The sequence below is a fragment of the Varanus komodoensis genome, unplaced genomic scaffold (genome assembly GCF_004798865.1).
Source record: "Varanus komodoensis strain SLA01 unplaced genomic scaffold, ASM479886v1 scaffold25, whole genome shotgun sequence".
Classification (NCBI taxonomy): domain Eukaryota; kingdom Metazoa; phylum Chordata; class Lepidosauria; order Squamata; family Varanidae; genus Varanus; species Varanus komodoensis.
This window is the reverse complement of record NW_025335661.1, coordinates 7134928-7152868: the sequence shown is the minus strand read 5'-3', so window position 1 is coordinate 7152868 and position 17941 is coordinate 7134928. Positions and strand designations below refer to the sequence as shown.

At 39.2% G+C, this 17941-nt stretch overlaps 1 protein-coding gene across 6 annotated transcripts in view; it reads left to right on the top strand.

Moving 5' to 3' along the window:
- The window catches only part of DOCK10 (dedicator of cytokinesis 10), a 197028-nt gene extending 180048 nt beyond the window's left edge, over positions 1 to 16980 (top strand). For all 6 annotated transcript variants that reach the window (XM_044432859.1, XM_044432856.1, XM_044432860.1 and 3 more), the window contains 8 exons: positions 375 to 497; positions 1078 to 1191; positions 8762 to 8908; positions 9934 to 10144; positions 10976 to 11166; positions 11930 to 12030; positions 12461 to 12599; positions 16353 to 16980. In XM_044432859.1, the coding sequence (XP_044288794.1) occupies positions 375 to 497; positions 1078 to 1191; positions 8762 to 8908; positions 9934 to 10144; positions 10976 to 11166; positions 11930 to 12030; positions 12461 to 12599; positions 16353 to 16475 (1149 nt within the window). In that variant the 3' untranslated portion in view covers positions 16476 to 16980. The remainder of the gene's footprint in view (positions 1 to 374; positions 498 to 1077; positions 1192 to 8761; positions 8909 to 9933; positions 10145 to 10975; positions 11167 to 11929; positions 12031 to 12460; positions 12600 to 16352) is intronic.
- The last annotated feature ends 961 nt before the right edge of the window (positions 16981 to 17941 follow it).

Sequence of the window (17941 nt, the reverse complement as noted above, 5' to 3'; positions counted from 1 at the left end):
CACAGTAGCAGTTTACAAGGAACTGTGGGAATAGGCAGGATCCGCTAAGGACAGATGTGTTGGGACTGTGTGGGAGGGGTTTCTGCTAGAAGTTCTCCGCTATGCAAGTTTCCTGAACCAAGGCTCTGCCTAGGCACGGAGCCCATACATATGCTGCACTGAGCCCATGCAGACAAACTTGGGAACATACATGTCCATTGTTTCCATTAACACAGCTCTCCAAATGATGCAACCCCCTAGTGTATAAGGAACACAGGAAAATTCATCATCAGATGTTTTGTCTAATTATTGTTTCCTTAAACCAGAGACTTAGTTACCACTGTAACAGAGCTATTAATCATGTTTATAGACAGACTATATTTTTGGAATTGCAGGATATCCTTGTGGAACAATTGGAACTGTGTGTTGAATATCTATGGAAATCTGAAAGATATGAGCTCATTGCAGAAGTTAACAAGCCAATCATTGCAGTATTTGAGAAACAGAGAGACTTCAAGGTAAGGCAAGCTAAAGTAGAAAAAAGTATTCACTTTGAGAATATTGCTTCTCTATTGCATGTTATTATTTTGTCTTCCTTTTCCCACGTTATTCCTCCATTGGTGAATTAAAAGTATGTATGCAACCTGTACTTTGGGCACATCATGAGAAGACAAAATTCACTGGTGAAGGCATTCGCACTAAGGAAAGTTGAAGCAAGACGAAGAGAGAGACCAGCTATGAGATGGCTGGATTCTGTAAAGGAAGCCTTGAGCTGAGCAGGGTTGTCAAAGAAAGAACTAGGGAAAGTGGTTTTTAAGGATGCAACTATAATATGAAGGGAGCCTCAGATACTCCATGACAAAAGATACATATAACCATATTAAGCAGGAAGTATTCTTCTTTCAAGAGCAGCTTTTCCCTTTAGAATACACAGAGTGGGGAAAGACGCACATTCACAACTGACAGTGGACTTAAGCATTTTGCCTAGAAGCACAAATGTGGTTGGACTGAAGCTACTTGAATGGGTGTGTTGTACATTCCTTTGGTGATCGCAGCTTTCATTTTAAATATATGCATTCTTTCATTCTGCTACTCCAGAGGCTGTCAGAGTTGTACTATGACATCCACAGGTCTTATCTGAAGGTGGCAGAAGTAGTGAATTCTGAGAAGCGCTTGTTTGGACGGTACTATCGTGTGGCATTTTATGGTCAGGTGAGTGTTTCTTAAACACTTGTAAACTTAAAGGCACATGCAAGTAATTCCAGGGATAATTCATCCTAAGTAAAGTGTAGCAAGCACACATGTTCAACGATGGAAGAGCAGTGGAGAATGGTGTACTTGGCTATTAAGGACTGAAATATGCTCACTATCGTGTGGGTGTCAACATAGATAGGACAAAAATGGAAAATGTGAAGTTTTTTTAATTATTATTTTGGTTGAGGCAAAATTAACAGGCCCTAAGAAATTGCAGAAGGAACTGGGTCAGTTTCCACACATTTTAGGTAGAAAGCGATGCATGTTTCCTTGAGGGTTAGTCCCATTGAACTAACTGGGATTAGTTCCAAACATGCTTAGGATTAATATAGCAATAACAGTGAAGCACCCCCTGTTTTCCAGCAATGTATCTTCTGATGCAGTTTCAACTATATGATGATGTGGTGGTGGTTGGTCACTGTTGATGCCAGCTGAAATTCCATAACCCATGTCATATTCCCTTAAGGCAGAAGAGGGCCTAGAAGTCACCTCTTGTTATACTCGTCTACCATCATGTTGCAGAAGGACATCATAATTTGTCCCATCATATGTGTTGAACCGTTTACTAAGAAAAATGATACTCAAATGATGGGAAAATTAAGAGAAAGCAACAGAAATATAACATTTATCCTGTGGTGATTCCTCATGGTACAGGGTATATGTGGTATCTGAAATCATTCTTGCTAAGCCTGCAAAATATTGTTAAGCCATTAAGATTATTTTTTCTAAGTGGCCTAATATTCTTTAGTTGTATTTCTCAGTCTTTCTTGCTTTGCTTCCTAGTTTGCCTCTGATTCTCCGTAGTATGTTGTAGAGCAGTCTCACACCACACACTAGTTTTGCATGTTTATTTTGGGATGACATGAGTTTTTGCTTGCCTCCACTCTACACTAGTTATGCGAAAGCAAGCATGATCTTTGAAGGCGTGTTTTCCAGGCAAACGTTTCCTTTCATCATTTTGAAAAGTGTGTAAAGAACAGATTGATCTGAATCATTCTGTCTTATAATTAAGTTTTAATGCAGAAATTTGCTCTTTTCTTCTTTTGATCTTATTCAAGGCTGTGGTAAGTTGTCTATTCTTTTGCATGTTTTTCATTTAATTCTTCTTACTCATCCTCCCTGTATGGTCTGAGTTAACCTTAACTTGGAGTACTTCTTAGTATTCAGTGTGAGAGATGAAATAACATTGCTTTCACTCATATATATGCTGTGCTGCATCTAGCAAAGCTAATTTCTTTTGTTCTGCTTTCTTGACCTACAAAAATAAATTTGTTCCTGCGCGGTTCACGTACTTGGTGCAGAAATTTGTTTCCATGTCTGGTGGAAGTAGTTTTGGGCCATATGTTTCTTACACTGAAATGCACACCACAAGCAGTCCTGCTGCTTATGTACTGATAGAGCTAAAATAAATCAGTTCTTCTACATCTATTCTCAATCATTGTAGAACAATTTCAGCATTTTATGAATGAATGACACCTTTACTTTTGGTATGCTGGCTCCTGGGTTCATCTCCTAGCCTGCAAACCTGTCTCCCTGCAGTGCCCCAGCGAAGTGCTCAGGAGGTCAGAACCTATCAGGTTATAACAGTAGACCAGCCATTGCCAATCTTGTGCCCTCCATATGTTTTTGGTTGTACCTCCCATCATCCCCATCCAGCAAGGGATAATAGAACTTGTAGTGTATAACACTTCTACAGGACTTCAGGTTGGGGGAAACTGCTGCTATGGACGTATGTCTTCATTATACCATCCCACAGTAAAAGTGATTTATTTGAGGGCTAAATGCCATAACATGTGCCTATACAAATAATCCCCACAGAAACTAGTTTCTCTGCAACAGGAAGAGCGAGAGATCCTCTGTTCTGCTGACCAACAGAACTCAGTTCATTAGCAACAGCACTAAGGTGGCATTAACATCCTGAAAGTTAAAAAGTCTTCCTTACCTGCCTGAATGAAAGAGGATGGAGCTGCTGCTTTTGAAGTTGGAGTTACAGTTTCTCCCTCTGGTTTCCAGAAGCCAATGAGAATAACTTTAAATGCATAATTGCATTTAACATTCCTGGTTTTTAAAGAAGCAAATCACATCTGTCAGCAGCAGAGGGCAGTGTATATAATAATTTTCTGCAGGAATGGCTGAGCGAGCTTAATCCTTTCCTCCTTAGCAATAGTCCTGAGCAAAACACCTCCTCTTAAGCTGCTGTTTGCATTGGAAGGATGCCTCTCATTGGCTTCATGTCAATTTGGCCCTTAAGGTATTGTGAAAGAGTATAAAGTGAAAGAAGTTTCTGGTCAGAGCCTTTCCCTTCAATGTTTTGGAGACAGCAATCCTGTTGTTCTAGCTTTTAGTCAGTGATAAATGTATTCATTGGTACTCATTGTAGAATCATGACAAATCCAGCTAGCTCCATATTTCAATTAATATGTAGCTGAATTACTTGTAAACCAGCCAATAATAGGTTAAGCCAACATACAGGCAAGCTGAATGAGGCCCTGAAAAAGAAGATTACAGGAAAATAAGTCCAATCAGGTGAATGACATAAGCTAGAAACAGGACCTTGGGAGCAAAGGCATGGTAGATCTAGACTTTAGGAACAGGTTTTGGGCATTTTCTAGACATGCTACATCATAAGAAAACAGTGTCAGAGCTGGTCCTGTTCAGAGTTTGCAAAGTGCTTCTTTCCCTCACTCCCTCCGTGAAAAGGGTACAAAGAAGCCATACTGTACATCTGCATGAGGATTAGTCTGTGTCTTCAAGAAGGGCATTATTAGGGGCTAGAGGAGGTGACTGGGTGTCGAGCTGAACAAGCCAAAATGTTGGTATGGCAGTCCAAGGTTGCAGCCTATTAAATACGGAGAGATCTTGGCCAGGGAAAAAGCAGCTGTACTTGCTGCACTAGCCATATGGAAGATGTCACATTTTCATTGAGAACACAGCATAAAGTGATTCTGATACCCAGTCTGGGAGTGTCACCTCACAGTTTACGGTGATCCTCAAGGACAGAGTTCAGTGTGGAAATGAGCTTCTTACTTAAACTGTAAAGCAGGGAGTGGGAGAAAGATGGGAGAGAAGGGCTTTGACTCTTGTTTTTCTGGACACAAATGGGGCAATCTAGAGAAGAGCAGATCTGCTCACTCTGCATCCTTGAAAAGAAAGGGGCACAGCCAGAAGAACAATAAACTTGGGGGCAGCACTTTAAAATGATGCTCATTTATAGAAAATATATGGTGGTATATGCTGCACTTCAATACATTTAAAGATATCATATTCTTCAGGGACAAACAGGTTTTTTTCCACTATTTTACTGAAGCAGTTCACCTAAAGCATGTCGTCTCCCCCCACCCCCAATCAATTTGAGGCTTTGTCAGCATTTATTCAGGACCAACGTTGACCTTACTTTAAATGTGTCTCTAGTTGCATTTCCCCCTAATTTTTGTTATGGGGTAAATGAAGAGGGTTTTAGGATCTGTGCTGATGCAGGAGTGGCCAACTTTGGCCCTCTATGTTTTGGTCTATGACTCCCATCGGCCCTAGTGAACATAGCTACAAGTTGCCCACCCCCAAGTGAAAATGAAAAGGAACCCCACTTTCTAAACCCATATACCTGGCTGGGCTGTGCTGGGTGTTGTAGGACTATGTTTTGACCTCTAAACATGCATAGGATCTCATCCTTTAAGGTCTGTTTTGGCCTTCAGTTAGCAGTCTCTCTTCATTTCTGGAGTTATGGAAATTTTGCAGATTTTCCTGCTCTGGCAAGTACTATATAGTAAGTGATGTTCATCATCCTTAACAAAGCAGAGGCTTATATTTACATTTCTGAATCTATGCACATGCAACTTCATGATCCAATTTGATAGCGATCAAAAGTATAAACTTTTCAGCAAACAGCATGCTCTTCACAAGATTAAGACACCTTGTCTGGTAATTCAGTATAACTAAATTTCATTAGGAAGCAATGGCAACATCTAACAGTGAAATCTCTTTTTAAAAGAGGCAAAACTGCTATTATGTGGCCTATATAGTATTCAGGCGATTACAAACAGCATTTTTCTTTTTATGAAACCAATTTTTTCCAAGCAAGAATAGGTTTGATGAAACAACCACAGAGGACTATAATTCTATGGTTCATGAACACACCTGTGAAATACAAAATTCTAAATGGGGACTTCAGGAGCTCACTCTGTGTTAGATTCCATTATTCAAAAGTCAGCCTGAACAACAGGCAAAAATAATACTTCATTCAAATGGCTCCAATTATGTAGCCCTAAAGGTATTGAGAATACCATGCAGTTTTCAAGAGTTCTTAAATGCCACCTTGAAATGTGTGGCTGCAGCAGAACCATGCATCAACCCATCATGAAAAGAATTGCGAAATGAAACCATTTCTGTGAACCATCAGAATCCTCCATGATGAGCTTGAGGAATTCTGTAAAAGAAGTAAGATAGCCAGAGGTTATAGATAGAATCCCGTACCTACAGAGCATGTAATCAGAACTGGTTTTAAGTTGGTTTTGCCATAACCCAATTATGCATTCGGTTATTTGGAATTTTTAAGGTGGAGAGCTATCCTTAAGAGCAACATGGTATGTTATCAAAATTGGCAATCCTGTTTCACACACTCTCCATCCATTCCTGGAACATGTGGTCAGACATATCCCATTTTTTGACACTGCGTGCACATGGGTTTGGATGCAGCGGCACTCTTCTGCAATTGAAAGGACTCCTGTCTGTGGAAAGATTTTTCTTCCACCTGAGCCTTCTGATGGCTGAAGAGAAGTGGCAATTTTTACCCCCTTTTATAGTTTTTTTTCCCTTTTTTCTCTTTTTCTATGTATTTTTGTTGTTATTGATGTATTTTTGTATTTGTATCGATATACCTTAGTATTGTATTTTAGATTATCCAGTAAAAATATAAGATTAAAAAACCTGTACTAGGCTGTACTGGAGGGTTCCTGAACCCTCTCAAACAAATTTTTAAGGAGCTACGTGGGGGAAGTAGGAATCAGTTATAATAACCTCCCCTTCCCACCAGTGGGAGGATCCCATGAACCAAGTTCTGCTCACAGGATCTCTGGATCCAAGCCACTGTTTGTGTGTGTGTTTTAAAGTTATAAAAATTAACCAGTGCTGATCAATAAAAGGGTTATTTTTATAAACTGAAAGTTAGGTGACATTTGCGACTGAAAATAGTTTTAAGTTCAAGATAACTGTCCTCTTGTTCTTCATTTGTTTCTGGCTGTTATGCAGAGGAAACCCTGCTTGCAGGTCCAATACAACATTTCAGTTGTTAAAGAACTTTCATCAGAATATGGATGTCTAAATATGAAATCTGATTATAGTGATTCCATTGCCTTTTCTGAAATTTATTTATTTCTTTATTTAGTAAAAGCTTTTGTATGCCGTCCTATTATACAAGATCTCAGGATGGCTTGCAATATTTAAATAGTATTTACAGTGTACATGTGTGTGTGGACTCTAATATTCTTACTTCATGAGAAAATATTTCATTTGGCAAAGGACAGTTTTTGACGTTCTTTGTGGGGCTAATACTGTGCTCGAAAATGGTTAGGACAAAGGTAGGCAATTGTTCTGAGCCATGGAAACTTTTGGCAAGTTGATAAGCTGTCAGAAAATGTGTTTAAGAAGGAAGAGCAGTGCAATTTGACAGCTGAATTAAAGATGTCCAGGAGTGTATGTATGTCCAGATGCACCATGCAGCCTCCCCTGAGCTAAATTAGTAGTTCCATCACCCCCTGCCAGGTTCATGCATCCCAGATATATCAACACATATTTTTTACCATCCCCTGACATGCTGAGTGGGGATTATAGGAGGAGCAGGGAAACTGGACTATACAATTTTGTAGCCTCCACACAATGATTTGAAGCCATACGTATTTGTGTGTGTGTGTGTGTGTGTGTGTGTGTGTATGTATGAGACATACAAGACTTTTCATTTTGCATAACATTTAACTGGATTGCACAGTATAGGAATAGTTTCATTTTCTTATAAGTGAGGTAGGGTCCCTGCCATTTTTGGAATGTGAAGCTTTTCTCCTAAATTGTGGTCATCCAAATTCCAAAGTGCTCGCATGGAAGTTTCTTGATTCACTGAAGCTGAAGTTGTCCCAGTTAAATGCATTATATGCAGCATTGTGCATGATGCAACCACCGCTCATACAGAATTCTACTAGGTCTCAGAGCCCCACAAAATACTGGTTTGGAGTCTGTGGCTAGGATTTCTAGCTAGTTAATCATGACTTCATTCTCACTGAAAGCAGTGAGACATCTTCAATGGGATCAGTTTTGCAAGTTCATTATTAAGAACTCTCTCCAATGGTGTCTTTTTTTGTGTGTAAAGTGCCTTTATTCACTCACATTGGCACACCTGATTTGCACTGATACCCTCCCCCTCCCCAATATTGTTGCCATATCCCATTATGTTTCAGAGGGTCCACCATGAATCTTTTCAGGCTGGAGAGGGGATATGGGTAGGATTGTCAGAGAAATCCTCCATAGTTTCAAATGAATTTGGATTTCTGTGCATCTGACTTGTGGATTCTACAAGGGACCTGCTTTTTCTGAGTTGCAAGAGTCCTGTGGGCATGTGGAGTTGCAACGGTTCTATGGAGCAGGGTTTTTTTTTTTTTTAACTTTTGGGCAGGAATCTGCAAATTCACACATGTACTAACATGCATTAGCACTAATTGATACTTTTGCTGATGATAATGGTGGAGAAAGTCCCCAACTTGCACAAGCAGAAGCATTTCCCATGACAGCAAGCCCTTAAGGAGAAATCATGGTAGAAGCCATGTTGTTAGAAAGTACTTTAGAAAGTTGTAATCATTAAAGAGAATGTGAACTAATAGCTCCATCTACATACATTTATTTAGTTCATCAGCTATGAACTCATACATTGCACCTAGAGTGGGATAAGCAACATGTTGACCCCAGATGTTTCAGACTACAACTGATACGATCAGCGGTTGTAGCCCAAAACCAATGGGGAACATAGTTTGCCTACCCCTGTTCTAGAATATGGAATGCCACCTTAATGAGCAGATATTTTCTCCACCTGCACTATAGTTTTGAGTGCAGAGTATTGGCTTTGTCTTATTAACAACAGCAACAACAATGGTCTCTTTTGAATTTCAAAGCTACCAATCAGTTTGCATCTTCTATGCTATTTGCTGCACTGATCCACACGGCGGCACACTCACCACAAAATTTGGGTGCACATAATCTATTGACTAATCCTTTGCTCTGCAAAGGTGTTTTCTTTCACAATTCACATTAGGGTTGTGTCCTGCTGGCAAAAGTTTGGATTCATCCTGTGCTAATATATAGTTTGGTTTTAATGCATTCCATTTCTTCATCACACACAAGCTGCAGCATTCAAATTAGCCAGTGTTGTTTGTATCTAAGCAAATAGGTATGTTAGCTTTTCCATGTACAGTACAACCTGCAAATTGCTTGACATTTCACCAGTGCATTCAGCTGAGTTTACTCTGATTGTTGTTTGTGTTTTAATCAGGGCTTTTTTGAAGAGGAAGAGGGTAAGGAATATATCTACAAAGAGCCCAAATTAACAGGCCTGTCTGAGATTTCTCACAGATTGCTGAAACTTTATGTAGATAAGTTTGGAGCAGACAATGTGAAGATAATCCAAGACTCCAATAAGGTATGAAGAGAAAAACAGTGCAATCACATTCTAAAACAGGATCTATTGGAACATTCGCCTGTCCAGCACAAATGTAAATAAACTAAACCTGTGCAGGAGCACAAGAATATTCTTATCCTGCTGCCAGTCTTTTCAGGATTTGCTCAGGAGAAATCCACTTAAATGAAAGGCTTGGTAGTTAATTGAACTACTCTAAGAATAAAGCATGGGCTTGTTTATTAATAAATAATATGGCTGTGTATTTAAGAAACAATGAAGAAAATACTGGGCACAATCTGAAGATGCAATGAAGGACAGCACAGGGTTAGAGCCTTGTTTCCCCCTCCCATATTGCTACATGCTTGGTCAGCATTCCCCAGCCAGGTGTTTTCCAGTTGTTTTGAACTGCAGTTCAGCTGGGGTAATGGGATTTTTAGTCTAAAACATCTGGGAAATTCTATACTAGATCATGAGATATATAAGCACCTCTTTTCCAAAGTGGCTTCCCTTTCATCCAATATCAATTTAATGATGCTCAGAGCTTGATGCTCAGAGCTTTACAAAAGTGGAATGGAAGTTTGAATTAAAGGGAATTTGGATTAGGGGATGTATCATGTCTCCTGTTACTATCTAGTTGTACTCATACATTTCTGTCATTTGTTATTGGCTGTCTTAACCCAAACCACCAACTTGACCAGAACCCCAAGATTTTTTCCTGCAAAGATTTAATGTCACAAGGTGCCCTTCACATTCTGCTGTGAGAGTCCTTCTGACTGTCCGTCTCTTTCTCTCTCTCTAGTCAACAGAGATCCCCAAATACAAAAGACATGGGCATCCTATCAATTACCAAGAGGATACAGATGTACAGTCTCTTTAATCTGCATAGAAGAATAGCCCTGATCTTTGCTCACATGCCATTAAAAGGAAGTGGGATGATTTTACCCCTTTCTGAACCATGCACCAGTTTTGCTGCCTACAATTAGTGTTCAGTAGTATTTCCTATTTAAAAAATAACCTGTTCCATTTCACTTACCATATCTGTGCAGGTTAACCCCAAGGACCTAGATCCAAAATATGCTTATATCCAAGTGACATATGTCACACCCTTCTTTGAAGAAAAAGAAGCTGAAGAGCGGAAGACTGACTTTGAGATGCATCACAATATCAGCCGCTTTGTGTTTGAAACACCATTCACATTGTCCGGAAAGAAGCACGGAGGGGTGGAAGAGCAATGCAAGCGAAGGACCATCCTGACAAGTATGGATATTGCTGCATTATGTATTCACTGAGAAACAACTAAGGCTTGCTTGGGATTGGGAATTGCCAAAGATTGTACTCAGGAATATATAGAGAGGTTGCAGATATGATTTTTTTCTTCATGTGTTTATTACATTATGTGGACCAGAGGTAGACCTCCAGGTATTTTGGTACATTTTTCCTCACAGTTCAGTGTGTGAGCTAAGGCTGATGGAAGCTGTAGGCCAAAATTTCTAAAACACCAATCATATGAACATTTGTAGAGATGCAAGACTCATTATGTATTCATTATCCTACATTTTGAAATGTACCTCATATTTCACTGTATGCATGCCTTTTGCAGGGCCATTCCACATTCTGGGCACTGCTACCAAAAGGCCCTGTAATGCCCACCTGTCAAAGCTGAGTAATTTGTAAAGGTGGGATGAAAGTTTGGGGGCAAGAGACACAGAGAACAGTGGAAGGCCATATGGAAGAAGGCCATATTTTTAAACATACTTGGGACACGGCACACAATGCCCACTGTAGTTTCTTTCTATTATTTGGTAATTCATTAGAGAATCAATGAATAATAAAATGTCTGATTTATTGCAAGAATGATGTATGGTAAGTACACAGTGTTGTAATTTATGCATTAATTGTTCTCAAAAAGGAATATATAAATATATATATACATATTGAAAGTTCTTTATGGATTAATGCAAATACTTCATGAATGATGGCTACAGTTTAATCATGAATATGTGAGAAAAATATATTGGTGTTCTACAGGCTAAACAATTCAATAGGGATTTTCCCCCTTAAATGTGCTTTTCTTGTTTTTGAGTGCAGCCAGCCATTTATTTCCCTATGTGAAAAAAAGAATACAAGTTATAAGCCAAACAAGCACAGAATTGAACCCCATTGAAGTGGCCATTGATGAGATGTCTAAAAAAATTTCAGAACTTAATCAGCTTTGCACAATGGAAGAAGTAGATATGATTAGGCTGCAACTGAAGCTGCAAGGAAGTGTCAGTGTGAAGGTAAATATGGCTTAGCCCTTCATTCATGCTTAAATGGTTGAGATGTTTTGATTTATATGATGAGGAGGGAAACCTCTACTCTTTGGGGTGGTGGTGGTTCTATTGGTCTTAATTTTATTCCTGATGGCCACAGTCCACAATCCAGAACTGAAATACACCACATAGAGCATCCAAAACAGATGAATGCATATGTACTGATGACACTGACTTCAAAGTCAGGTGAGGCCAAGTAGGTGCTGAACTGGTGTCTGTAATGGGCCAGGAGATAGCCAAAGTACTGAGTCGGAGTACTGACCAGATAGAGGCACTTCAGTTACGTGGGTCTTGTGTCTGGGAACTGGGTGGGCCATCTCTTCCGGATGGCATTGCACTCCCTCTGAAGAGGCAGGTGTGTACCTTGGAGGTGCTCAGTAATACAGGCATGAGGCTCAGACTAGAACTGCTTGACTCATTGGCCCACTACAACTGTTTCTGGACAGAGATGATTATTCAGGATCCTATTCTAGTTCCTGCACTGCATGGCAGCTTTAAGGATTTCTCCAAAGTGGGTTGGGATGGCAGCAAAATTCATACTAGTTGCTAGAATGAAACTGGGGCAAAAAACCCTTCAAAGGGATTGCATCACCTGCTGAAGGCTGGCTTCTCTGATATTGCCAAAAGGCACTGAAGATCACGCACCTCGTATCTGCCCAGCAGAAATAAAAACCTGAGGCTTAACCGCTTTGGCCTTTGTGTTATGATGCAGTTTATTTTTATCTTCCAGGTAAATGCAGGGCCAATGGCTTATGCTCGAGCTTTCCTTGAAGAAACAAATGCTAAGAAATACCCAGATAACCAAGTCAAACTTCTAAAGGAAATCTTCAGGTAAGCTTTCTAGTTCCAGAGGTACCAAGACTTCATTTCTTTCAGGAAAATAAGCCAATAACACTTGACATTCTTTAGCCTTAAGTTAAATTAATCCTAACAAAATGCCTAGCTCTGCCTATAAAACTGGATTTATGTTTACATTCATCATTATATTTGCAGTATTTATATACACACTTATTAGTAGTTGTTATTACTATTAATTCACATTTCTCATTAAGAAGAATTCTAAGTTATATTGTAGGACTACTTAACTCTCTATATATAGACAGATGGAAAAATAAGATGGAGGACCTCTTCAAGTTTAGTTGTATTTGCCTCCATCGCATGTTCATGACTTGAATCCCTAATTAGAAAAGAAAGCCGTTTTGCAGCTTCAACAATTGTATTGCTTTGATGTTATAAATGTGATGCATTTTGTGCTATGTAGGCAGTTTGCAGAAGCATGTGGCCAAGCTCTTGAAGTTAACGAGCGCCTTATTAAAGAGGACCAGTTAGAATATCAGGAAGAAATGAAATCGCATTACAGGGATATGCTGAGCGAGCTCTCTGAAGTTATGAATGAGCAGGTTAGCCATTCTGTTTTCATATTTTGTGGTTGATGATATGAAGTCCTTATTTTCCCAGTGCAAACACAAAAGACATGACACAAGAGTTCTCCTGAGTCTTATTCCCAGAAGAACTGCAAAGACTTGGAAACCCAAATATAGGGAATGTCCATACATGCAGCTGCTTGCATGCATGGAGAAGCTGCACATTCACTATGGGGTTCCTTACTTATAGCAAGTGCTTAAGGAATACTCTGGGCCTAAGGAACCCACTGCCACTGCAACTCACAAGTCTGATCCTTTCCCACTTCCACCAATACTATAAAACCTCCTGTGAGCTGTTTAGGCATGAGACAGGCCAATACTAGAGACAAGGTGAACATGTAAGTAATTTGTCAGAGGGATGTTTTGTACATAAAGGGCTTCTAATATTTAGTTTGGGGTTTTTTAAACACTACTTAGTGACACTTTTTTAAGAAGGTTGGTGTTAGCCAAAATAGGTCCATGTCCTGCTGTGCATATGACCAAAATGCATAACAGGGAAAGGTTTTCTTTTGAAGATTAACACTGCTGCCAAGGAATCATTCCACTATGGCACAACCCAAGAATTTCTCAGGATGCCTTTATTTTATTTTTTTTTATTTTTATTTTTATTTAGAAAATTTCTATGCCGCCCCATTCACCGAAGCCTCGGGGCGGCTCACAAACATAAATAACTTCAATTAAAATAATATAAATTAACAGTATAAAATAAGTCGCCCTGGCCTTTATTTATATATATATATATATATATATATATATATATATATATATTAGTCTATTAAAAGGTTATACATAACACAGTTAACACTTTCTAAGGCTACAGAGGTACATTTACAATGGTGTGACTTCTCCCCCTGCATATCAAAGTAGAAAAAAGATGTTCTAAAGGTGGGAGGGAATGTCCCTTGGAGATGGAGGAGGGCAGAGTGTTATTTCAGAGATGAGGACGAATGTGTCAATTGCTCTTTTGTTCTCACTGCTAGCAGTCATGCATCAACTGGCCTACTTTGAGAGACCACCTGAACAGTTCAGCTACAGAGAAAAAGATATGCTGCTCTCTTAAAGTAGCGCTTCCTCTATCCAGCATTGTCTAGTGCCAATGACTGCATGATTTATCGATATAATTTTATAGCTTTTGATTTGCTCATCAGTGTTACTAGTCTCTCAGAACTTCCTTTATCTCAGGCCAGATGCCTCAAACCTTCATACTAGCCAAATACTCTCACAGCCAGGTTCAGCTGATAGGTACAAACTAACTTTGGTTCCCAAAACTTCTTCTGTTGTATTACTGGCTGCTGGATAGTTTGCCTGGGTTTTTACTGCCTGCTTGTATACCTTCTTGTGGTAAGATCTCAAGGGAGCATAACCCAGCCACCTGTTTCCTACTCCTTCCTTCCTATTCCTTACCAGATACGTATCGCTATCCTAGAGAAACAATAGCAGAATATCCAAGCCATAGTTTTTCAATTTCTCTTAGCTTTCTCCTATGGCTATTTGCTACACCACATACCAACCAACAGACCTTCTATCTCTTCCTTTCCCTCTCTGTCTCCACAGACTAACTTCTGTCAACTGCCATACCTTAATCATTTCACAACTACTCTTTTCCACCTAGCTAGAATGCTGAGTTCTGCAATGGTTATATTGCACCACCTGAAAGGAAAGATGGGTCTTCCAACTCCTAGTTCATTTCTCATTCAGGAAGGAGTTCCTGGTTCCCATCCTTCCACTCCCTGCAAAGCCATCCCTGTTATCCTCTAGCCACCTTCCTTTCTCATGTATGTCCTCAACATTTGATATATATCACACTAGTGTTCATACACCAACACTGAATATGAAAAGAATCCAGGCTACCATGTAAGTCAATCAGAAAAATGGATTGGGGTTTTTCACCATGGCCTAGGAACCTATTTCTGTCCAACTCACTATTATTATTATTATTATTATTATTATTATTATTATTATTATTTCAGCTTGAATCAGAGTTCTGATAAGCTCAAAAACTTGCTTATTAATTTGGGACTACATACTTTTTAGGCCCCACTGGACTCTTGAAGCAACATCATGGCTATGCACTCTCCTTGGCAACCCACATTACTAATCGCCCCTGCCCTACTGAGTAGTCCCCCCAGTCAACTGATGGGCCCTCATAGTACAATGAACCTGAGTGGGTCAACAGTGCAGGGGTCCCTTGAGTACAGGATTGTACACTTCACCTAATACTGCAAAGCTCAGCTCCTGACACATGAGTATATATTGCAAATTGACCAGGTAGACTCTCCTAGTGTGATTTCACCCTTAGTGTGCCAATTGTTCTTTAACAGCACTTAATTGGATTTTCTTGTACGGGCACTGAGGTTCAGTCTGTTTCTCATTCTTGTTTGTATTTCCACTGAAAAAGGCATCTTCATCAGCATTTTTTTCTCTCTTTTTTCTGGCAGCTCTGTCATGGTCAATGCTTATACAACTTCTCTGCTTCACTGTCTAACATTTCCCTCAATACTATAGCCAAAAGTGGTATGTTTAGTTTCCTTTACATCTATATGTTCCTTTACCGTCACATATCTCATATGGTTGTCTTCTACGTGATATGACTTTTAAAATTTATTTAGGATATCATTTATATGTTAGTGTTGCTTATCAGAGTTGTTTCTTTTAATGTGCAGGGAATGTAACATCAGGTCCGAGAGAAATGTAATGAAAAACACAAGTAATTCTTGTTTATTACTTTATGGGCTTAAAAATCGAATCCTAATTCCCAGAGGTTGTTTGATGCACACATTTATGAATTTCACATCCTATTTTTCATGACATTTTGAAATAAAGTTCAAAATGAAGGCAACAAAAAGAGCGTCTATAGTAAGACAACAAGATAACTAAAGAAATGAACTCATTAACTATCACTGGTATGCTTACAGAAGAGCTAGGGTAAAACACATTAAGCAGAAATTCTCTATCCTGTGAAAGAACGGAAATTCAAGCTATACAGAATAGATGTGTTTGTGCATATTAGGCACACAACAGTAAAAATATAGGCAACTGTACTTGGTTGGAATTTGATCAAAGGTTCAAAAAGATCCCACATAGCAAACAAATCAAAACCAGGGTGCCATGTATTATCTTTTTTAAAGTTAAGGTGGTATACATTTATTGTATACAAACAAAGGATATGATGAATGTTAGGAACAGAGAAACATAGCAAGTCAGAAGGGGTATCCTGGGCCATCTAGTCTGACCAGCTCTGCTGATATGTCCAATATGTGAGTGACCAATCTTTCCCTGAATGCCCTCACTGATGGGTTCTCCACCACCTCCCATGGAAGCCCATTCCATATCCTAGCAGTCATCACACAGGGCTAGTTTCATATACCTTTTTAACTTTATCTTTAAAGCACCAAGAGAAAGTCTTCACACAATAACGTTACAGAATCAGAAGTTAAAGTGGGCATCAGGACAATCTTGGGGGATGGAGGAGATGAGCATGTATTTCTGCTGTTTTAATTCAGCAGAAATGCATTCTAATGTTGGGGAGTGTGGAGATTTAAAAAAATGCCAAAATAATGCTTGTAGTCCCTGCCCTGTGATCAGCTGCTCAAGTTATTCTTGGGTAGATCTACAGAAGAACCCAGCACTGTTCGTGGAAATGCACTTAGAATGAACATACTGAAGACATTAAAATACTGTTGATTTTTACATGTGTTTATATAATCTTTTTAAAATTATTTTTAAAAGATCACATACAAGGAGGATTCTGCAAAGCAGCAAAGAGCGGAGCGACCTTATTCCCATGCAATCAGTAGAACAAGCTCAGCCCCACCTGGACCTCCAGTATCATCAAATCCTGACATTCGATAGCTGAATTTGACTTTTAATGGACCACTAGAGAACCTAGAAATTTTGAAAGCAGTATAAACAAATTGTGAAGGATTCCATAAAAATGAAATGTGGCACAATGTTTTTTTTTATTTATTGAACATTTCCAGTGTTGTTTTTTTAATTGTCAGTTTGTTTTTAAAATGTTACCACCTTTCCTGATATTTGCACATTTCCTATAGTTTTCTTTATTAAGGGCCAGTCTTTATTAAACAGACTGAAAATGAAATTTCCATTGAACATTTAGTTTCACAGCAAGCCTTATGTTTGCCATAAAAGATAATATAATCTAATACAAGTCCTAGTATGCATATATTTTAAAGGTCAGAAGTGGATGTTTTATAACATTTAAGTATATTTCAATTGTAAATAGAAGATGTGTAAAATATGTCATTTTTACAAAATTTTTAGTTAATAATTGACATAACTAAAATGTGGATAGCATTTCAGATACAACTATATTAAAATATTTGTCTATGTGTAAAAATCTTCTATAAATATTTCTTTATTTGTTATACTGGAGTTCATTGGAATATTGCAATATCCAGTGGGAATGGAAGATGTTTGCTTGAGTGTCTGGTTCCACCAAGCAGAGATGGTGTCAAAGGGTCAGCATGGTTAGGCTTGGTGCTGAGGCACGCACACTGAGAAAAGGACCCCAGAGTTACTTCTGCTCTTTTTTTGCACCCCAGTTATCCACCTGCATCTTGCTGTGCTTCCAACAAAGGCAACAAAGGTGAGCAGAAGAGGTAGGGGCCACGGCTTACTTGCTCACTGCCTATCAAGTAAACAAGTGGTAGCATTGAGGACAGAGAGGATGGGGACCTGTATCAGCTGGTAGCAATGACAGTGCGAAGGTCAATGAAAGTAAGGGCCCTTTGATGGTGTCTTGCCCAAGGGCCCTTAAAACTTAAGCCTGCACTGCTCCCAAGAGTGCCAAGTTGCTCTCACTGCTTCTGCCATTATCGCCGCTCCAGGATGTTCTCACCACGTACCTGCCGGTGTGCTGTTCCTGGCAGCTGAATGCATACCAAAAGCTGCAATGAGAAGAGCAGAAGATAAAGAGCAGACAAACAGGTTGAGTCTGTGGCCTAATTCAGATTGCAGATGTAATTCTGAATCTGACGAGATGTATGTACAGCTTTGCTGATGGGTGCATGGTTGTATATGTGATTGAGGTCGCACAGGAGAAAGATCCCATGTGGCTGAATAGATGAAAAAGTTGGTGGAGTCTATATGACACCCTATGCAAAGTGAAGAGCAAGAGCTTTTCTACACAAGTGTGCTCATCCTCTCTATCTAGTTTCAGTTTAATCACAGAATTAAGATCCGAGTACTACACAAAGAGCATTTCCTTCCTTAGTTTTCCACTACATTACTTCTGAGTAGCCCTGTGCTACAGAAACAGGAACAGAAGTGAAAAGATACATACTTTTGTTTGTACGTAA